The sequence below is a fragment of the Symphalangus syndactylus genome, chromosome 3 (genome assembly GCF_028878055.3).
Source record: "Symphalangus syndactylus isolate Jambi chromosome 3, NHGRI_mSymSyn1-v2.1_pri, whole genome shotgun sequence".
In the NCBI taxonomy this organism is placed as follows: Eukaryota; Metazoa; Chordata; class Mammalia; order Primates; family Hylobatidae; genus Symphalangus; species Symphalangus syndactylus.
The window spans coordinates 46,287,044-46,310,870 of record NC_072425.2 but is presented as its reverse complement, the minus strand read 5'-3'; the positions used below and the strand labels follow the sequence as shown (position 1 = coordinate 46,310,870).

The following is a 23,827-nucleotide window of genomic DNA, read 5'->3' as shown; positions in this document are numbered from 1 at the left end:
GCAATCGTAATTCCAGACTCAACTCTATGTAATCTGCAGTTGTGCCGATCACTAGCAGCACCAGCTGTACTGTAAGTAGCGCGAGTGATTTATTTATTTAGAATGAATTATTCACAGCCCACATATTCCCAGAAAAGGGTTGAAGTGGCTGGCGGTGAAAGACGCATAAACAATGAGGCCATTGGAGTTACACGTTGGGAACTGATATTACTTTAGAGACTATGATCTTGAATTAAAAATAGGGGTCAGAACCTTAAATTGACTCTTTCACCAGGCCAACAGGAAAGACATGGGGTGGGTGCTTGCAGGAATATATTGGGAACCGCCCTGCCGTCGATAGCATCCAGCCCTTCTTTAACCTACCTCTGCTTCTCTGAAAACCAGAAAGAATGTGTGTGCCCTCTAACAACTGCCTAGGGCTTCTTTCACCTCTCCTGTAAGTTCTCTGTTTTAATTTTACTATTCTGAATCATCTTCATGGTCAGTGATAGTTAATTTCATCCACACAACTTTAGATCTGAAGACAAATGGAGACCCATAAATTTTCAGGGCCCGGTTGGCATCACAGTAGCGGTAACATAACCACCTGAGATCTTAGTGGGCCTGACGGTCTGCAAAGTGCTCCCACATGCTCCAGCTCCCTGTCCCATCTAATGCTCTCGATAGCCCCAGAAGGGTGGACAGGATTATCCCCTTGATACTGTGAGTTCAGTGAGGCTCTGAGGGGGCTGCTAATTTGCCTAAGTTCGCTCTGTCAGTGAGAGGCATCAGAGGGAAAATGACTCCGAGCTTCGGAATTCCAGTCCTCTGTTCAGGCTCCTGCATCAAACTGCCTCTTTGCCGTGTCTCCCTCTCTTGGGGTGGTGGTGTTGGGTGGTGGATTTGCACTGCTCCAGGAGAGCCTGGGAGATTATACAGCAGGCGCTGCACTTGTTGAGTGAGAGAATGAAGAAATAAATATAGCATGAGTCAGTGAATGAATGAATGAATGAATGGATGGATGGATGAATAAGAACAGAACCTCTCTTCCCCTGAAGATCAGTGGGTGCTGCTAGGATCCATGCAAGCCAGGCTGGATGCAGGGACCACGTCTCCACCCCTTCCACCAAAGGAGTGGGGGTTTGGATCATGAAGGGCAGTGATACCCCAGGCCAACTCAAAGCTGTGGAGTGAACCTCCTCCTCCATCCCTCACACACATTATTGGGTCCCTGTAAGTGGGACCAGGCACAGAGAGACTAATCAGACATGTCTACTGTCTTTAGGGTACCACAGTCAAATGGGGGGGACAGAAATGGAGACAATGATGACACTGTGGTGTCGAGCCAATCCTGTAACAAGGGAGGCCGGACACATGGCGCAACATGCCCAGAGGCTCGGAAGAGCCAGCAACTCACTTGCCAACTCTCACAGGCTGGACGTGGTTTTCAAGGTGAAAAGGAGAGGACGGGCCTGCAGGCTTGGGGGACCACTCAGGGGAAGGCTGGGGCCTTCAAAGAGCACAGAGCAGCTAAGCAGCTTCAAGGGACTCTGGGTGCTGGAACTGGGAGATTTGGGGCAAATGAGGTGGGAGGGGCAGGCACCAGCCAGCACTTTGTCCACCATGGAGCCTGCCACATGTTCCCCTCTCCATGCCTCTGGCCTTTGCAGTGGCCTTCAGCTGCCCCACAGCCCTGTGTCCTAGGAATGCTGTTGCCATGGCCACCATGGGTCCCGCTTCAAGCCAACTCCCAGACTCCTCTGTCCTGAAAACCCTTCTGAGGGTCCCTTCTTCCTTCTACCAACTGTATCCAAACAAAAAGCTACCAAGCTTTTCCTCACCTTATGTGTGACATGCTGCCCACTTTCAACACTGGGCTTGACTGCACTGGGCATCTGATGACAGCCAGGAAGGACCCTCCAAAGTCCCCAGGTCCTTGGGGTCTCTTCTGCCCTCTCTGCTTGGCCCATAGTGCATGCCCTTAGTATCATTTCTCTTCTTCCCTTTCTTCTTGTTTTTAATGAATCCAGAAGGTGGAAGCATCTCATAGATTATTAATGTGCTAAATGGCCCCCCTGGAGACCAGTGCAAAGAAATGGCTCCAACGCATGCTGGATTACTGGCCTCTATTCTCTTTCTTAGAGAGCAGCAGCAACAGTTTCCAGCTGTGCCTCATCGTACTGCTGCTTCTAAATGGTTTCCAATCAAGGCTGCAGGCTCACTTGCATGCTCTGTGGAGGGGTGTGGCAGTCACATGGGCCAGGTTGTGGCGGGATTCTGGCCTGGGTGGGTTTTGACTGTTGGGGGCTGAGAGGCAGACGTTGTGTGTACTTTGAGCATCTTGCTGAAGAGCCTCCATTCCATCCCTGACTCCTTATTTTCAGAGTCTGCAGTGTCAAAGTAAAAAACCCTGTTGTCCATGCAAAGCATTAAACTCCAATGGCCATAATCAGAGATCTGCTTCTAGCAAAGGAGTCCTGGGCATCATCACAGCAGCTACTGGATTACGGTTTATAAAAGTGCTTTCCCTTGAAGAAAAAACAACTGCACAAAACATAGAAGGCAGGTTTGCTATTCCCATTTTACATAACAGAAAAGTGCGGCTAAGGGAGAGAAAATCAGACCATGGCACATGCTGCAAAGTGCTGGAGGGTGAGCCACGGAGCCCAGTGTCGCGGTTACTGTGAGACTTTGGCAAGGCCCTACCCCATCTGGTCTCTGTTTTTCAGTCTGTACAACAGGGAGACTGGGCCTTATGTCTGCTAAGCCTCTACCACCTCTGCCATTCCATGAATCTACCTCAAATTCCACAAGCCACAGCTAAGCAACAAGCAATCTTTTGATTTCTCAGACAGCCTACAGTTTAATAAAATAATCATTTGAGAAAATCATGTCAGATCACAAAATTTCTGTTCCTGTGAAGCAAAATGGCATTGACTGACCATTTAGAATGATGCCAGAATTCAGTAAATAGCAAAAGGCCTGATTTGGGGGTTCTCACTGATTTGTTTTTTAAATGTCAAAACCAGGCATGCTTTCGAGTTTTCAGAAATCAAGTCCTAAACGTATTGGGACTCCATTGCCAACACCTCTACACACACGGAGTCAACATCCTCCCGTCTGAAAGTCCTCCTTGCCTCCACTCCCTCACATGAACTTCTCCAAGGAGACAGCCCCATGGCACAAGCCAAAATGTTCCTTCCCAGGAAGGTCCTCAGGGGGAGTGCCAAGGTGGGCCACAAGGCAGGGCGGGCTGTCGAGGGGCGGCTGGGGACAGTGCCGGGAGAAATGCATCTACAATTTAATAATCTGCCATGGCTGCCTTTTAAAGGACAGGCTCTGCGGGATACAGTTCTTGAGGAAATAGTGTTTGCATTTTCCTACGAGCAGCCCTTTATCCCTTTAGGAATCTGACTTTATTTTCATCAGCAAGACGATTTCTGTCTGCACGCTGAAGCTGCAATCATCGCACTCCCAAGCAGAAAGGAGTGTGGTCCTGGTCTCTGGGGATGTCTAACTCCCTCTCGCTAGCATCTCTTGGACCTTTCCTGTGCTCTGTCTCCATCTTCCCCACCCAGCTCCAAATTCTCCTGGTTTTTCCCAGGCTCCATGCTTTCAGGACAGATCAGGCTGGTGGGAGATCTGCAGGACTGCCCCCAAAAGTGCAAACACAAGCCACCCTTAGGTCTCTGAGGACAGGATTCTGGGTGGGTCTGAAAAAAACTGCAAAAGAAACTTATCAGTTAGGAAATGGGGGGTGGCGGGGGTTCCTGAGATGGGAGATGCGGGCTGAGGCAGAGCCCAAGGCTGTGTTAGGGCTCCCTCTGTGTCCGTTTAACAAGAGGCTGCAGCTGGAGAGTCCTTGGGTGACTTTAGGTCTGGCACGCTCTGACGACGTGCCCTTCGTTCTTAGGGGACCAACCCAAGGCCTAGAAAGCAGGCACCTGGTTCTCCATCAGCAAATACACTCTGAGCACTGTTCTGGCATCACTGCCAGGCCTGTACTAGGCCGAAGGGCAGGGTGAATGAGACACAATTCTAACCTCAGGCAGCTGCTGGCCGGGGATGGGCAGACATAGCAAACACCCTGGGAGGGACGTGCAGGTCAGGTCAGGAAGCACGGGGGAGGCCATGGGGGGGCTTTGCAAAGAAGGGACACCCAAGCTGCACCAGGAAGAATGAGCATAGTCCTGCCAGCAACCTGTACTGAGGCTGGCAGCATGAAGGGGCAGGAGGTGGCCTGGGAAAATGGCAAGGTGATGGTGCACTCCATGGACTGTGCCCCACCATGGACTGTGAGCTTCATCCTAGTGGCACTGGGATACTTGCCCTGGCAGCATCCCTCCATGACCTCCTCCATGTCCTCTTTCCAACACGGGCAGCATCAATTGGAGTTTTTTGGACCAGCAGCATTTGTTAAAGAGCCCAGGTGTCTGGGGGATGAACAGGCCTTAGAGAGCTCCTGGCCCGGCAAGTCTCCAGGGGCCAACAGCATCACGGTCACCTGAGCCACTGGTACTGAAATGGCTGTGGTTTTGATCAGCGGGGAATACAGTCCTAGAGGGATCTGATAAATCCCCTAACCTAGACCTGCTCAGAGTGGAGCCCTAGAATTTGCATTGTTACCAAGAACCCCCATAAGTGACTCTTCCCATATAGTTGGAGAGCCACTGACCTGGTCTATGCCTACTCTGTGTATTAAATTTCTCCAACAGCAGGTCTGGCTGAAACCGGACTTCTCAGGGAACCTTGGCCCACAGGGAACTTATGACTTCACAGCCAGGCAGCTTGCTCCATGCTGGAAGCCTCCAGAGGCAGAGCTTGCTTGCAAGAGGTGGAAACCCTGCTCCCCGCTAACTTCAGCCGTGGCTCCTGCTTCTCCCCACTTGCACCAGAGAACCAGTAGAATCTATCAAAGACAGCCATGCAACACTGGAGGTCTGGACTCCTCCCTCCTCCCCAGTGCCCCGTGTGCTCTCCAGGCTGAACACCCTTGGCCCTCCAATGTCTAGACCTTGACCCTTCCCTGACGCTTTCCTGGGTCATGCCCTAATGGGTTCCTCCCAGCCTGAGGCCCAGATCAGAGCCCTGCACCCTGAGCAGGCTCTGACAGCTTGGAGAGGGACAGAGCCAATCTCACCTGCATGTCAGACCCTGGACTCTATGAAGGTCCTTGCATATAGAGGGAGAAACAGGTTCCCAGTGGCTAAGTGACTCACATCACGACTAAAACAATATTAGCCTCTCTATGCAGCAGCTATGAATCAAGAGGCCCAGCAAAAGGCAAAAGTTAAATTTAACCCATTTCAGCACCAGGGTGAATTTTCACCCCTCTGGTGTGTGAATCCCTATTTTTGTGACACAAGGAAACAGAAACAACTGATTACGCATTCCTGGCTGTCTCTGTCCAGCAAGCATCGCTCCTCCAAAAAGGGCAGCCAGACCTCCTTTTCAATTACACAAATTACATGCAGTTTTCCATTTGTGAAGCTCTGTTTTGAAGCCCAGTCTTGAATAAGTTAAGAGATTCATCAAATCCCTTGGGCACCTGTAGACCCACCCATCCACCCCTTCACCATCTCTGGAAATAAGCTTAGCCTCCCTGCGTTGGGGCTGGGGTGGCTTGGGAGGTCCACAGAGCCTGGCTCATAATAAATGGGGCTGTGTTTCCTGAGAGTGAGAAGGAGAAGGGAATCCAGGCTCCCAGGCTACTCCCAGATCAAGATCCTGATCTTTGTTCTTTTATCTTCCTTGCCTGGCTGCACAAGCCTGGGAGAAATCCACTCTCTTGGGCTCATCTACCATTCTGCCTTCCAGGTCCTCAGAGAAGTCCAAACTGTTGAGTGCCCTCTAGTTCCAAGCCCCCCAGCATCCCCCATCCACGTCCAGTTGCAGCCGTTGATCCAGCCCCAGTGTCTAGTAGTGAATGCTAGGGCAGTATTGTCTGGGTGTGAGCATCTTCCCCCACAAGGAGCCTGGGAAAATGCAAAGTGATTCTGTGGAGGTGGAGGCTGAGATTCTGCATAGTCCACCGCCCTCCCCACCCTACAGTCAGGGCCACACTGTGAGAGGCTCTGCCATGGAGCATTTCAGGCCCCTCCGTCCGCCTATCCTCTGCACTTAGCACAGTTCAGTACTCAGTAAGGACCTACTGTGAGCCCAGGCCCTGCGCCAGACATTGGGAACCAGGAGATGAAGAAGGGGCAGGGAAGGGCTACCCCCAAGAAGCTCACAATCTGATGTGGAAGACTGGCATATAGAACAAATTATTTTTCACAACATTTAATTTTTTTTTTTTTTTTTTTTTAAATAGAGGCAGGGTATCCCTTCTTCACCCAGGCAAGAGTGCAGTGGCATGATCATAGCTCACTACAGCCTTGAATTCCTAGGCTTGAGCGATCCACCCACTTCAGTCTCTCAAGTTCCTGGGACTTTACAGGAGTATGCCACCACACCCGGCTAATTTTATAATTTTTTGTAGAGATGAGGTCTCACTATGTTCCCCAGGCTGGCCTCAAACCCCTGGCTTAAAGCCATCCTCCCGCCTTGACCTCCCAAAGCACTGGGATTACAGGCATAAGCCACCATGCCCACCCCATTTTTTAAATTTTATTTTTGTTAATTGAGGTAAAATATACATATAAAATTTACCATCTTTACCAATTTTAAGTGTACAATTCATTGACGTGAAATTTATTTAATAAGAGAATACTGTACACAATATAGAAGGATGTGGAACAGTGTTTCTCAACCTTCGTTTCACTGTTAGTCTCCTAAGAAGCCTTTCTGGTGATTTTTTCCTACTTTTGCCCCCTGGTGAAATTGTAATACCACAGGCATACATAGATCTGTTTGTGTACTGCATCTTTATCTATGCTTTATACATTAAAAAAGTAAGATTTTTTTTGCCTCCCCACAAGAACCAATGTTTACTCCCTTGGAGAAGATATCACCCCCTATTGGGAATGCAGGGCGTAGCAAAGGAAGAAATAATTACTTTTTGAGCGGGGGACAGGCGGCACTGAAGGAAAGGGGGCAAAGAAGGAGATCAGGGAAGGCATCACAGAGGAAGTGGTATCCAGGGTTTTGAAGGATGAGCAGGAGTTCTGCAAAACAGGGCAGGGCCTCAGCATCAAGTCCCCCTTGCTGGGCAACTGGAGTTCCTGCCTTCCTCCAGACATTAGTCACTATAGTATCCAGTCTCCAAGCTAGCACCCAGTGAGCTTCACCTCCCCCTACACCTTGGTACTACTCCTCTCTAAATAAGAGCTAATTTGTGTGATCCACAGATTACAGCAGAACTTATAGTATGCAATTTCCAAAGCTAAGTCCTAAATGACTTTGTTACCTCTGCCTTGGTCTTTTCATGGCTCACTTTGGGGGACCCCAGCTGCCTTGTCATGAGGACACTCAGGCAGCCCTATGGAGACCTCCACATGGAGAGGAGCCACATTGGAAGCAGATCCTCCAGCCCCAGTTAAGCCTTCGGATGATGCCAGCCCCCAGCCTTCAAATCCTCCAGCTGGGCCCCAAACACCATGGAGCAAACACAAGCCATTCAGTGTATCTGAATTCCTGAACCAGAGAAATAATGAAATAATACATAATATTGCTGTTTTAAGCCACTAAATTTGGGGCGATTTGTTACCCAGTGATAAATAACTAACACAGTCCCCATCTTGTAACCCAGTTCCCTGTCTTATCAACTCCTCTAGGTAGGAGGGCTGTCCTGCTCATGGTGAGGCCAGGTAGCTCTGGTCTGCAAGCTGGGAGTTTCCAATGTTGTGCTTGTTCCTGCAGCTCCTCAGGGAATTCTGAGGGACAGGTGGCTCCAAGTGACACTGATAATCAGTGGAATCAGTTGGATTCCTCTCTGGGCAGGGGATTTCCCTGGGACCTCAGCCTCTCATGCCTGGACAAAGTGACCATCTGCAGATCCTTCCATCCCTTCCCATCTCCCTCATCCCTCTGATCATTGAGCAGACTTCTAATGAAGACTATGAAATGATAGGCACAGGGAAAAAGATAAGTCCAGGTTCTGTCCTTAAGGAGTTCACAGCCCAGCTGGAGAGACAAACATTTATAAACACCCCGCCACATCTGCAAAACCCTAAGAGAGGGACAGGCAGAGTGGAGTGGGACACTGGGCTATGCACATGCTCTGCTAGAATTAAACAAGGGGAAGTGATAGGCTTTCTAGGGCCCTACTTTAGCAGCCCCCTAGTAGCAGGCAGGAAAGGATTCCTGAAGGAGGCAGCATTTAAGCTGGGTCTCAAAGAATGGGTAGCACTTGATACACTGCATATAGGAAGAATGGGATGTTTTGGGTGGTAGGAACAGTGTAAGAAAAGGTGGGAATGCAAGAAATACCAGGAATGACAAGTAATCAGGGGACTCAACTTGGGGAGTGGGAGGAGACAGGGCAGGACTAACCACAAAGAACACTTAGTTAGCACTTACTGTGTGCCAGGCACAGCTCTAATCCCTTTTCAATCTTTCAATCCTTTCAACAAACCAACGAAAGCAGTCCTATTACTGCCTTAATTATGCAGATGAGGAAACTGAGGCTCAGGGAGGCAGCACATGGCTCTAACTAGTAGAGAACGTGCTCCTCAATGTTCAGGAAAGCAAGCTGAAGCCCGGAGAAGCTAAGTGACTGGTCCAAGGTCTCCACAGCTGTCCTGGGCACCCTGAGGGCATGAGGCCAGGCTCCCATGGCACACTGAGCCATGCTGGCTTTCAGGTGTGTGGTTAGGTTTGCACCAGAGCGCACGGCTGCTTTTCTGGCCTCCTCTTTCTGTTGCATCCACCCACAATCAGTGTGGCCTGCTCCGGCCACAAGGAATGACTCAGCACTCCCCAAGCCCACATACTTTCCCACCTCCCGCTTTTGCACACCCAGTTTCCTCTGCAGCGGCGCTCTCCCTCATGTCTCCAGCTGTCCAACGCCCTCTCCTCCTTCAGCAGCCAGCTTCATGCACCTGCCATAGCACCTGCCCTGGGGCTTCCTTGACTCGCCGCTGAGTGAGGGATCCTCACCTGGGCCCCACCTCTCTTTCATCACACCTGCCATAGCTTGTGTCCACCACCCCTCATGCTGCAAGCTTGAGCTCCACCCCAGCACCCCATGCATGCAGCACCAGACTCAGAGGAGGTCCTCAGCCAATGCAAGTGGAATGAAACAGATCCTCTACACGGTCAGGCTCCTGCTCACCCTGTCACTCTCACTCTCTTCACCCTGGCTCCCCACTCATCACACTCCAGCCCCACTTCCCTGTTTTCTGTTCCATGAATACGCCAGGTTCTTTCCTATCACAAGCTGCCTTCCTGTGTTTGCTATTCCATTCATTGACATGGAATGCGCTTCACCCAGTGGTCTCCTTCTCACCCTTCGGGTCTCAGCTTGAATGTCACCTCCTCCAAGAGACCTTTTCTGACTACCCCAAGGCAGTCCCTATATATCTCATCACCCTGTTTCCTTCTGTCATAGCCAAGTTTCCTTACTACAGTCTTATCTTAAGGGCCAGACTGCCCGAGTTAAAATCCTGGCCCTACTACTTATTAGCTATGAGTCCTTGTGCAAGTTACATAGCTTTTCTGTGCCTCAGTTCCATTATCTATAAAATGGGGATAAGGTATCTACAGCATAAAGTGGTTATAAAAATTAAATGAGTTCACACAGAAAAATACTAAGAACAGTGTCTAGCACATGGCAGACCCTCCATATACAACCTTAATAATATTATTACTTAATTATTTACTTGCTTCTTACCTGTCTTCCTCCTAGAATGTAAGCTCCAGAATAATGCGAGCCATACCTATCCTGTTCAGCATTGTATCCCCAGTGTGCCTACCAAAATCCAGGCACAGAGTAAGTTGCCTATAATATTTGTTGGACGGATGGATGGATGGATGGATGGATGGATGGATGGATAGGTGGAAGGATGGATGGATAGGTGAATGGGTGGGTGGGTGGGTGGATGTATGTATGTATGGATGAATGGATGGATGGACAGATGGACGGATGGATAAGTGGATGGATGGATGGACAGATGCAGGGATGCATAGGTGAATGTGTGGATGGATGGATAGGTGAACTGGTGGATGGGTGGATGGGTGGATGCATGGATGGATGGATGGATGGATGGATGGATGGATGGATGGATGGTTAGGTGAATGGATGGGTGAACATATGGATGGATGGATAGGTGGATGGATGGATGGACGGATGGATGGATGGATGGATGGAGCAAAAAAGTAAACATGTGTATGGTCCACCAATCACCCCTGGTGGTCATATAGTTCTACACTCTTCTTTCTCATCCCAAATAACAGCTAACACTGACAAGTCTCACCTACAATATATATATGTGTTGGTGGAGCATTCAATGATGTATAAAATCTGCCAGTGCAAAGAGTGAATAACTGGCAAGGAGCCCAGGAAAGACTTAACCAAGGACAAAGGCAATCTTAGATGACAAAAGAGAATTTCAGTGGGAAAGGAAGGCTTGGCAGAGAATTGATGAGGAGTCATCTGGTTAAGGGAATGGCGAGAGCAGGGCTCTGAAGCGCAAAGGTCCAGGGTGCATGTGTGGAAAGGCAGGGTGTCTGGCAAGGCTGTGCCGTGGAGCAAGTGGAAGGAGCAGGAGATAACACTGGGCAGGCAGGTTGGGCTGGCATCAATGGCTCTGAAAGCTGGGCTAGGGAGTCAGTGGTGAGCACTGAAGCCTTCAAATACACGGTGGTGGCATCAGGGCTGCCCTTTAGAGACCCACCGTGGGGGCCATGCCAGGTCAGGCCAGCAGTGAAAGGCTATGCTATCACCCAGGAGAAAGTCCAGGAGGCCTGACCCAGGCAACACAGAAACCACATTGCACAAGGAATCATTCCTGCAAAAGACTGAGGGCCAACCAAAGACACCTCCCCACAAAAGAAAGTAGCTCAGACCTTACCTGCACCAGATTCCAGCCTTGGAGGGACTCTGCAATGATGGACGTGACGGATGGACAGACACCTCCAAACACCATCAAGTGGTTTGGCCCGTATTTTATTGCATCGTAGAAGGCTTTCAACCCTTTCGCATTGTCGCACTGGGAAGCAACACATAGAAAGAAAGGTCCAAATTAGAAACAGCTTTTCCTAGGGGCATGAGCCCAACAAACAAATCTTTCCTCGTAGAAACCTTCTGGGTTTCAGTTCTCCCATGGTGGGGAGTCTCCTTAAGCCAGCCCTGAGTTCACGCTGTGAGCTCCAAGAGTGTGGTCTTGGCACCCACTATCCTGTCTCTGCTCCCGCTAAGTGCCCTCCAAATCTAGGACCTCTCTCCAGCACCCCAGCTATCTCCCTTTAGAGCACACTTAGGAAAAGTCCCATAATGCCTTGCCCTGGGATCTCCCTTTTTCATGGCCATTTATATTTTAAGGATGATCCCACACTCATTAAAATGGCTATCATTAAAAAAACACACAGAAAACAACAAGTATTAGCAAGGGTGTGGAGAAACTGGAACTGCTGTGCCCTATTAGTGGGAATGTAAGATGGTGCAGCTGCTGTGGAAAGAGTATAGTTGTTCCTGGAAAAGTTAAACATAGAATTGCCATATGATCTAGCAATTCCACCTCTAGATGTATACCCAAAAGAACTGAAGGCAGGGACTTGAAGAGATAGTTGTACACCCATGTTCATAGCAGTATCATTCACAATAGCCAAAAGATGGAAACAACACAAATGCCCATCAACAGGTGAATGGATAATGGAACGGTGGTGTATCCATGCAATGGAATATTTCCAGCCTGGAAAAGGAAGGAAATTTGGACACATGCTACCACATGGATGAGCCTTGAGGACATTATGCTAAGTAGAATAAGCCATACAAAAAGACAGCTATTATATGATCCCACTCATATGAGGTTATCTACAGTAGTTAAATTCATAGAGAAAGAAAGTAGAATGGTGGTTGCCACGGGCTGGGGGGAGCAGGGAAGGGGTCTTCATTGTTTGACAGGCTCAGAGTTTCAGTGGGGATGATGGAAGTGTGTTGGAGGTGGATGGTGGTGATGGTAGCTCAACAATGTAAATGTACTTAATGCCACTGAACTGTACACATAAAAATGGTTAAAATGGCAAATTTTAGGTTATGTATATTTTTTACCACAGTCTTAAAAAAAATGATGATGAGGATAAATCTAAAGAGAAGATTTCATTGAGCAAACACTTGCCAAGGACTACTCTGTGTTCAGTCCAGGGCTGGACGTTGAGGAAACATAAAAATTGGATGCAGCCCCTGCCAAGGAGCTTCCGTATTAGAGAGAAAAGTTGGCCAAGAAAACAGTTCACAGCGACCCAGCATGGGAATGGAAAGAGGCCAGGGGCCCACGACAAGTCTCAGGATTCAGTTCTGGCTCATTCGGTGCTTTTCCATACCCACCTCCCTCAGTCAAACCCTGTGGTCATCTCTCCCCTGGATAGCGGCTTTGGCTTCTACTGGGTGTCTTACCTCCCCATGGGCAAGTTCAACCCCTCCACCATCTAGTCTGAGGGTCCTTTGTCAAACATAAATGAATTCTTCTCACTCTTCCTGCTTTCCTTGCACTTAAAACCCAAACTCCTATCAGAATATAACTCTCGAAAGGTTAAAAACACAATTCTCACGAAAATCGACAGTGAACACATGTCAAAGTTTTATTTAACTCATTAATAAGGAGATCTGCAGGATGGCAAAGTGGATTCAAAAGAGAATTTAAGGAACAGGGACTGAAAAAAGGAATAAGATAAGATTGCCAAATTAGATACAAAACTGGTTAATGTCCCACAGGGCAATAAAACCACAACCTTTGGGGACAGAAAAGAAAATCACTGAAAACCAGCATATCTTATCTGTTTTAGAGGATTGCAAAATGTTTAGGTCTTAATTGATTGAGCAAACTTCTATGCTCGCAGTCAGATGACCCTTAGGCAGGACTATTGGAAAATGCTCTAAGTATTAGGGCAAAGGGTCACAGAATGACATCTTTGTATTATGTACAGGTTTGGGGTCATTTTCTTAAGACTCCTTATCACAATGGAAGCCACTCAGTCCAGCTGCTGCCTTCCCAATCTGGCCTGAGTTCCCTTTTTTCTTCTCTTTACTCACCAAGTGCAGCCCTACCAACCTCCTTCCAGTTCCCTGAAATAAAAAGCACTTTCCTTCTAACCTCTGGGCCTTTGCACTTGCTGTCTTCTTTGTTGGGAACACAATTTCCTTGGTTCTCAGCATGGCTCACTCCTTCCCACCAATCAGGTGACCCTCCCCAAAATATTTCCCACCCCCATTCACTCCCTGACATGCCACCCTATTTAATGCCCTAACATAGTTCCTAAAATTATCTGAAATCATCTTGTCTACTTTTTGTTCACTTGCAGATTGACTGATTTCCTCAACAAGAATGAAAGCCCCAGGTGGGCAAGGATTTTGTCATCGTTTTCACTGCTGTCTCCCCAGAGCTTGGAGAGGGGCCTCAGTAAAGATTCAGTAAGATCTGTTGGGGCCAGATGCGAAGGCTCATGCCCGTAATCCTAGCATTTTGGGAGGCCGAGGCAGGCAGATCACTTGAAGTCAGGAGTTTGAGAACAGCCTGGACAACATGGCGAAACTCCGTCTCTATTAAAAATACAAAAATTAGCTGGGCATAGTGACACGCACCTGTAATCCCGGCTACTCAGAAGGCTGAGGCAGGAGGAGGCGGAGGTTGCAGTGAGCCAAGATCGCACCCTGCACTCCAGCTTGACAGAGCAAGACTCCATTTCAAAAAAAAAAAAAAAGATCTGTTGGACACTCTCCCTTCATCTGCTTTCCTCCTCCTTGCTCTACTTCCACATCTCTTCTTATTTTTGTCTTTCTCTCCATTCTGTGTCCTCCTCATTTTTTTCTGCTTGTTCTCCACCTTCCCCCTAAGTGACTGCTATATGGGATCAGAGTGAACTAGGATTTCTTGCTCCCTCTTCATTTATTTGAGAAACTCCTCTGAACTGTGACCCATGTCTGTGCCGACAGCGACAGAGAACTCAGTCCAACATGGTTCCTGGCCTCGGGGAGCTCACTGATGGTGGAGGCAGTGAGGCCGGGGCACGTGGTCACCTCCCTTGGGGGCTGGTGGCCTGTGCTGTGGGACAGAGGCAGATCCAGGCTGTGGGCACTGCAGGGAAAGCCAGGGAGGGCTCTGGAAGAGGGAACACTTGAGATGGGAATCGTAGGCGGAGGAGCAGCACGAATACAGGCAAGGAGGTGGAAAAGTGAGACGGGAACAGAAACAACCCAGCTTGCTTCAACAGTGAGTGACAAGGATGAGGTGGCCAGGGAGAAGGCTTAGAGCTCTCAACACCAGGGTGGGGAGTTTGAATACTACAGATTTTCGGTAAATAATTTAAAATTTTTAATTTAATTTAAAAACTGGCCAAGTTAATTTATTTTCCCAAGAAAGAAAGAGAGAAAGGAAAGAGGAAAGGAAGGAAGAGAGGGAGGGAGGGAGGGAGACAGAGAGGGAGGGAGGGAGGGAAGATTAAGTTCTTACTGCTTCTGGGGCCCTCTATTAATTATCCCTGTTCCTTGATTGAAAGCAACACTTCTCACCCCCAGCAGAGCAGGAGCAGATAATAACAGAGTAGTTCATGTTTTAATTGTTTCTACCATGATTTTTTTTTTTGGAATCTACCGTGATTTACTGAATCATTTATAGTTTTAATACATTTCCGTAATGACTTTGGCTTTTTTTCTAATCTGTAGCTAATGACAATGATAACACAGTACCACAGGATTTATAATCAAAGTTGCATTAAAATAATATTAGCAACGATGAATTTATTAATACATGTTTGCTCAGCAAACACTTTCTGAATATCTAGTCCATGCAAGATTCTGTATTAGTAACAATGTCTTGGCTTCTCACAAATACAAAACACTGGCATATGTCAACTAAAATACCTGAGACTATTTGACAACCAGTATTGGAGTTGGAGAATCTTACAACGTTCCCAAATATTTATCTGACTGAATTTTCACCAGAGTGGCTGTGGTAGACAAAGTTTTGGCCCCATTGACCTTCACCCCTTGGAATTACCTTCATGAATATTTTATGTTACATGGCAAAAGGGACTTTGTAGATGTCATGAAGGTTACTAATCAGTTGACCTTAAATTATTATACAGGTAAGCCCAGTGTAGTCATATAAGTCCTTAAAAGCAGAGATCTTTCTTTACCTAATAGCAGAGGGGAGATCAGAGATTGGAAACCTGAGATGGATTTGATATGCCATTGTTGGTTTGAAGATGAAGAGGTCCACGTGTCAAGAAAGCAGGGACCTCTGTTCTACAATTGCAAGAAACTGAACTCTGCCAATAACCAGAATGTGAGCCTGGAAGCAAATCTTCCCCAACTGAGCCTCCAGATACAAACCCAGCCCAGATGACACTTTGATTTTGGTCATGTGAAGCCCTGAGCAAGGGACCCAGGGGAGCCACACTGTGCCCAGACTTCTGGCATAGAACTGTCAGACAATAAATAGGTGTGGTTTACATCACCAAATTTGTGGTGATCAGTTACAGCAGCATAGAAAGCAAATACACTCAGGTAAAATGCAAAAAATAAGAATGACACAGTAAGGTTTTCCTTGAAGTTAATTCCATTTGAAAAACGATCCTTAATTTACAGATAAGGTCCTTTGTAGTTGAATGCTGTTGAAATATTTTTCTGTTATAAAAGGATATAAATGAGAGAGGTTTTGTTTTTAAAGTCCTGACATGACAAAATAGAAAAAATTTTCACCCTATGTAAGTTTCTGTTCCATGGCCCTCCCCTTCTTGGTGTGTGAAATCCCAATATCTAGGCATTGCTAATCTAGTCCCACACTCTCATTTTCAGATGCAGAGACTGAGGACTAGAAAGGAGAAGGGATTTGTCCACTGTCTTGCCAGGATTAGGAGAGGGATTTCTGGATTCCCAGTCTCTCAGCATTCGAATAGTCTAGAGAACTCAACAGGAGAAGAGAAGGTTAAAGCTAACAGCATTCTAGAAAAGACCATTTCCCCCGGGATAATGCCGCAAGCCCAGTTCTCCTCCAGATCAGAGCTCTTGGCTAGAAGCAAGAGAAACAACATACTGGGCACCAAGCATGCTTCCCTGGCTCCCCTAAAGGGAGCAACTTTGCAGTGAATAACAAAATAAATCACATGGATATATCTGTCCCATTTTCGATGCTATTTTCCCTTATCCTAATTTCTAATACTGTATCTTCTTACCCGACATGATTCGTGTCCCAAATAGACGGACTTTCCAGCTCACCAAGGGTGAATTTTGGGGGCTGGATCAGCTTAGAGTTTTTTAAACTCAGCCCCTCAGGGGCGTAAAGCTCAGCAGATAGGGCAGTGAAAGAAGCACTGAGCTCCTCACCTTCACTTCAACCAGCAGCTCCTCTTCCATCTGCTTCAGCTACAGAGCTCCAGAGAACATTTAATTTTAAAACAGCCTTCATTGCTAGTAGCAAAAAGGTTTGAAAACCACCAAGATGACCCTGTAGGTCCTTACAGAGTACAGTGTTTGTCTCTGGCCTCAGGAAGGGTGGGTGAGTGTCTTACAAGTAAGGCGTTCCAGTATCACGCTATAGGCTACTCACTGCAAGTTAATCCACTGCACATGAATGTACCTGATGATCAAGTCACCAAATCACTGGGGAACTTCTCTAAGTTTTAGTTTCCTGAAGGACTCCTTGCAGACACATTGTCACAGCCATTTCACAGGATCTGTCCTTCCAGCTCAGGTGAAAGTCAATGTTATGCGTATTTCACATTTTCCCTTCTCGAATGCTGCACTTGAAGATGTCCCCCTAAAGGGCTGTTGATTACCCTCCTCTTCCTGTGGACCAGCCCCGGCCTGAGCCAGGCAAATGCCAGAAGCTTTTCAATACCCCATGTAAGGTGTCTGTCTGACAGCTTTTAGTGAGATGTTCACTGGGCAAAACCATCATTCTGAGAAGTTATTTACGGCAAGTTGTCTTTCTGTGATTTGGTTTTTGATGAATTGCTCTCAGAGCCACTCTAAGTGGGGGTCTGTGTCCTGGAAGAAAGCTATGGGCTTTATCATGCTCCCCTTTCCCCCCACCACACCTCCCCCACCAGAAACTCCACTCACTTCTAGAGGATATTCTGACTGGTTGGCATGGCCACAACTTGACCAGCAGGCAGGAAGTAATTAATCACAGTTCATACTCTCATGCAATAACTCAAAGCTTCATGACTGGCCTAGCCTCTGTCTTCAGTTTTGCCACCTGAAGATTGGCTCTAGCACATACTAGGTGCTCAACAAGTACTGCCTTCCCTCCCTCCCTCTTCTCTCTGGTATTTGTTATTACCTTCCTTTGACTCCTCCTCTACTGTAGCTCATGGTCACTACCTCACAACTCCTGTCTGCTGTTCCACTGCCAAGGGCTTCTCCTTCCCTATAAGGACTTGTCACAGAGAAATCATCATTGGCACATATAGGCTCTTAAAATTCAGCACTTAAACATGGGAACAGATCCAAAAGCCACGAAAATCAATTTTCAAATGAAAAAGTGAGGTTCCAGATGAAATCCATTTTCATTTAAATCTCATTTTTAAAGAATTACAATACTTTTTTGATTTAAAAATTTCAAAGAAAATGTTGCTGAGAGTTAAAATGTAAAAATGCCAAGAAAATGTCAGAGTTAATAACAACCCATCTGAAACTGGGAATTACTCCATGCAGAATTTCAGAATGGAAAGAGAATTTAAAAGCTAATGTGTCCAACCTGCCCCCGTTAGAAAGTCCCCTCTGGGCCTCCCGCGCAGGAGCACTCAGTATCTGCTCACGTCTGTCCCTCCAGTGCCAGGGGTCTCACTCTCTCACTAGGGAGCTAATTTGTCCTCGGCCAGCTCTGCTTCTTAGAAAATTCTTCCTATCATTGGCCTGGAAATCAGATAGCTAAGCTCCGCAGAGTGACTCTGAGAGATGTCTTCAGGCTAAACTACCCTTAGTACTTCCAATCATCCCCACACAGGATAGTTTTACAGCCTGCTTGTCTAAGAGTCATTTCACAAACAGCCTTTGGAGGACAGATATTTTGGGCATGTAGCACCTAGAATGGTCCCCCAAATACCTCCATCTACCCTGCCCAGAAAAGCAACACTAGCTAACGTATACTGTGCCCTCAATATGTGTTAGGCACAGTACTAAGAACTTGATGTCAAGGATCTTATTCATGCCTCTCAATATTATTAAAAGGTATAGGCTGAGTATCCCTAATTCGAAAATCTGAAATCCAAAATGGTCCAAAATCCAAAACTTTTTGAGCACAAATATGATGCTCAATAAAAATGTTCACTGGAGCATTTTGGATTTTGAATATTTGGATTTGGGATGTTCAGTCTTTAAATATAATGCAGCTATTTCAAAATCTGAAAAACCCCAAAATCTGAAACATTTCTAGTCCCAAGTATTTTGTATAAGGGGTACTCAACCTGTAATGTTATTTCCCTTTTACAGATAAGGAATTTGAGGCTCAGAAATAATAACTTGCCCAATTTCAGGTAGTCTAACTTCAGAGCACTGTTTTATTTTAAATAAGAATATGCTATATTTCACTCACAGAAAATATTCCATATACAATAACTTAATAAAGTATGAAAAATAGTAATGTGAACACACAGTACATCCAGCATCACAGTTATGTTGAAGACCTCTGTGTCCACACCTCCCTCCTTTACCCAGGGGGACCCCCAGGCCTGAATTTTGCATTTATCCTTCTTTTCTTCTCTTTTCTTTTTTTTTTTTGTTTTTGTTTGTTTGTTTGTTTGTTTTTTTAGACAGACTCTCACTCTGTCACCTAGGCTGGAGTGCAATGGCATGATCTTGGCTCACTGCAACTTCTGCCTCCCAGGTTCAAGTGATTCTCCTACCTCAACCTCCTGAGTAGATGGGATCACAGGCACATGCCACTGTGCCCAGCTAACTTTTGTATTTTTAGTAGAGACGAGGTTTTGCCATGTTGACCAAGCTGGTCTTGAATTCCTGACCTCAAGTGTTCCACCCACCTTGGCCTCCCAAAGTGCTGGGATTATAGAAGTGAGCTATCATGCCAGCCCCTTCTTTGCTTTTCTTTACAGTGTTATATGTACATGTTTCTTAAACACTATATCATTTAATTTTACTCATTTTTGAACATACATATAAGTGAAATTGTGTTTATACATTTCATCTGAAACTTGCCCTTATGGCTCCACATTACGTTTGTGAGATTTTTGCCGCTGAATATAGCTGTGGTTCATTCATTTTCATAGCTGTGTAGTATGCCATTGTGTGAATATGCCACCATTTGTTTGTTCATTCCTCTGCCAATGGACCCTTGGGCTGTTTCCAGCATTTTGTTTGGTTGCTGCTGTAAGCAAAATGGTTGAATATTTGCATACGTGCCTCCTTGCACACATATGAAGTTTCTCTAGGGTACAAACCTGGAAATTGAATTGTTGAATCATAGCGTTTGCTGCATGTTCTCTAAGTGGTTCGATCCATTTACACTCCCACCAGCAGTGTTTTAGAGATCTCACTGCTCCATATCCTTGCCAGTTTTAATTTTTGCCAGTCTTGTGGGTATTTGATATCACATTTCAATTTGTATGTTCCTGATTACTAAAGAGGTTAAGCCATCTTTTCATATGCTTATAGCCTGTGTTTCCTCTTTTAGACTGGTGACTTTGCCCATTTTTCTACTGGGTTGTCTTTTCCTTATTGATTTGTTCAGAGCACTCCCAGCCACAATGCCAAGCTGAATGAAATGATCACCTCCCGCATTCTGAGTATTGACTTCTGTTAATGCGGCTTCAGTCTGCACACCTTCTATTGGGCTCCTACATCAAACAGAGCTTGCTGTCAGTAAAAACTACTAAATCAGCACCTATAATCTTGGGTAGCAAAACACTGACAATCCTTCCTTGGTACCTAGGGGAGAAAAAACCTACTTGATAAAATCCAGCCAACCAAAAAATGAATCAAAAATATAGATCTCAGGAATGGAGGAGGACTTGTGGCAAAAAAGGAGTGATAGTGAGAGCCAGACCCATTTAACACGAAACAACTGGCAATGTGAAGATCATAATGGAACACAAAATGCAGGAGGCAGAGGAGGGAAGAGAAGTTGTAAGATTGTCAATTTCCTCTTCTTCCATAGAAGGGCTTTAATCGGTACCATCTAAAATTGAAAACTGTAGTTTAAAAGCCAGGATTTCAACCTCACTGCTTTTCATAATCTTTTATTACCCTTGGAGAGACATTTTGGAAACAAATATTTTCTGTAGCAAAGGCAAAATTGTTTAATGGTGAGGAATTCCTTCTATTTTACTTTTCCTCATTTTCTTCTGTTATATGCAAATAAATAAAATTCAACAACGATCTAAAGTAGGATGTAATAATGATCTCATTTTATAAAATTATTTCTTTATAATATATGCATAGAGAGATGTCTGGAATGAGAATCATCGAATGTTAAAGGTTATGAGATTTCAGTGGTTTTTTGTTACTTTCTTCTTTTACTTAAATAAAAAAATACAGATTACTTTTATAAAGATAGAAAGTCATTTTTAAACTGGTAAGCTTTCCACACCCAGGATGCTTTCTCAATCACTGAAGTTTCCCTCTTTCTGTTCATCTGTGGGTGATTTTCTCAACCTAAGAACAGACTTTAACATTTATCACTGCTAAATCATGTTCAAAATTAGCCCAGCACCATATCCAACTGAATTAAATATACACTATATTGTTTTGCCATTGCAACTAATTCACTGAAATATTTTCAATCACCTACTAAGTACTAGGAACTGTCCAGGGAACAGTAAGTTCATGTGACCTATAAAAATTCTTTGAACAGAGCAGGTACCCAATAAACATTTACTGAAGTGTTAAATTTAGAAACAAGAATAGTAACAATAACAACACAGTGAGCCCTTACATAGCATTTACCTGTACCAGGCACTATTCTAATTGCTGTATATACACTAACTCACTTAATCCTCCCAACAACTCTATGAACCATGTCCCATTATTATCCACATCTTAATAGATGAAAAAACTGAGGATCAGAGAAGTGAGTAATTTGCCCCAAGTTGCACACAGTGAGTGAGGGGCAGAGTTGGGAGTCAGACCCATGGAGTCAGGTTCCAGAGTCCATGCTCCATCATATCCATGTTCTGTTCTTCTTGGGCACAGGGTAAGACTACATTTCCCAGCCCGCCCCCGACAATTAGGTGTGACCACCGAGTTTCGGGCGATGGAATATGAACAAAGACGATGTGTGCCACGCCCAGCTTGGCCTGTAAAACCATTCCATGGGCATTCTGTGTTCTTTTCCATCCATAGTGTGAGTGGGGAAAAAACGCAAGGACCTGAAACAGGAAGAAACCCCCCCAGATCCCAAATCCCTATGGCAAGCCTGGAAGGGGGACACCACCACGTCACGAGAGAAACCATCCCAAGGAGGGCAGCCTCACGAGCTGACAGCCTCCAGGTGTGGTGTCTTTGGGTATGCTTCAGAGGAGGCCACCCTCTTCCCAGACCCCACCAACCATGGACTGAGCATGGCAGAGGAACAAGGGCTCCTCATTTCTGGCCAGTGTAAGACTTGACTACAGGTGATCTCTGAGCCCACTGGTCCAGCTGGAATTTCTTAGAGCAGCGCTGCTGCCAGGGACTCTTCCTACCCAAGCCTCTTTCCTTCCCCACGCCCTTTACTGATGTCAGACCCACCGCACAGTCTGAAGGCTCACCCTGCCCATCTCTCTTCATATCCTTTCAAAGGAATTTCCCCAGGGCCCCCCTAACTCTGAGCATCTGCTTCCCAGAACACCAACCAACGCACCCCTTCAAGCTGCACTTGACAATGACATAAGCAAGAAATAACTTTGATGCATGAAACTTCTGGGCTACAGAGGTGTAGTCACTACAGAGAGGCCGCATCATCTAACAAACATCCTTAAATGCCTGCTGTAAGCATTTTGAAACATAAAAAATCAGCACACCTGAGGAACTATTAAAGAAGGGTAAAGACAGTTGAGAGAGACAAGAAAAGATTATGGGAAAGGGTACAAAGTATATATGCCTTACATTTTAAAAAGTGTTCTCCTATCATTCAAGACACTTATGTCAAACCAGAATTTCAGGGATATAGCTAGATATAACTAAGGTGTGCTGAGCATGGCTGTCTTTTTTTTTTTTTTTTTTTTTTAAAGACAGGATCTCCCTCTGTCACTGAAGCTGGAGTGCAGTGGTGCCATCATGGCTCACAGCAGCCTCAACCTCCTGGGCTCAAGTGATCCTCCCACCTCAGCCTCCTGAGCACCTGGGACCACAGGTGCACACCACCACCACCACACTAATTTTTTAATTTTTTGTAGAGACATGTCTCACTATGTTGCCTAAACTGGTCTTGAACTCCTGGACTTGAACTCCTGGTATCAAGCAATCCTCCCACCTTGGCCTTCCAAAGTGCTAGGATTACAGGCATGAGCCATCATGCCCTGCTGAACTAGGTTGTCTTATTCCCCTCTGTCCCCCTTTGCCTATCAAAGAGTTTGGCCCCAAACAGGTGTTTAATACATCCTAGCTGGACTAAATTACTGCTGCCTGGCAGATACAATCACTGCTGGTGGGTAGAGCCTGAAATAAAAGTAGTCATATCCATAGCTCTGTCCCAAACAGCTTATTAACTCCAGCCATCTTGAGTTTTTCACACCCCTTCCCCGGGGTGATGGACAGACCATCTGCTTCTAAAAGTCTCCAGAGAGCCAGGCTGTCCATCCTGAACACTGAGAAAAACTGGCATTTCTGTATTCTCCCTGAAGCTGTCACTCTGAATTCTTGGCCGGCTGCAGACTGTGTTATTTGAGGATGATGGAGCCATAGCACACATCTCTCCTCTGCACTGTTAAAGCCAATTACCCAATTTACAAAATGTTTCTCAAAGACTGGGAGATACAAACTGCGTTTCCTAATTAGTTGTCAGTAAGCCTCCCCACATATGCAGGTGTGACATTTTTAAAAGTCAGGGTCACAAACACAAAGCGTACTCGGGCTGCCGATCAGGAGAGGGGTGCTCTTTTCTGCAGGTTTGTGCAACTATCACGTTGGCAGCCCTTCTCCGGGGGTGGGGGCTGGATCTCCCTCTTAAGAGATACCAAACTCCAACTACGTGTGCCACCAAGCCATCGCCACTCCTTTCCATTCCACATTTGTGGGGCACATTGGTTCAACATTGGCTGGGCGCCTGAGCTAGGTAGGGGAAGATGAGATGGGTAAGACTGGGTCCTTGCTCTCATGGGATTTATAATCTGGAGTGGGTGAGATACATGGAAATAATTTAGCAACATGTAGTAAATGGTGTAATGGAGGGTTGGACCTGGAGTTACAGAATATTCATTCATCCCATAAACGCCCCATGGGTGATGAAGAATCAGGTCCCATGGTAGATGCTGAAGACACATAAAAGGTGACATACAGTCTTGGCCATCAGGGAGCTTTCCATTCAGGAGGGAAGAGAAGATTCAAACAAAAAGCCATAACACAGGGCAGGATAGAAGTGGGAGCAATGGCAGAGACAAAAGTCACGCAAAAAGGGAAGGAATATTCAAATCACACTGAGATATTCTGCCAAGACTTCTTGGAGGAGGCGGCATTTGAGCTGAGCCTTGTGAGAGGAACAAGAGACTGAGGTGGTGGGAGGGCACACCAGGCTGAGTTACCAGCAAGGGTGAAGGCTTGGAAATAGGAAGTTGCAGGGCACCTTGGAGAAAAGGTCCATCATGTTCACTAGCA

At 46.2% G+C, this 23,827-nt stretch overlaps 1 protein-coding gene across 1 annotated transcript in view; it reads right to left on the bottom strand.

The window, feature by feature from the left end:
• The window catches only part of GABBR2 (gamma-aminobutyric acid type B receptor subunit 2), a 415,572-nt gene that overhangs the window by 265,896 nt on the left and 125,849 nt on the right, over positions 1 to 23,827 (bottom strand). The window contains exon 2 of the mRNA XM_055271718.1: positions 10,932 to 11,069. Coding sequence (XP_055127693.1) covers positions 10,932 to 11,069 — 138 coding nt within the window. The remainder of the gene's footprint in view (positions 1 to 10,931; positions 11,070 to 23,827) is intronic.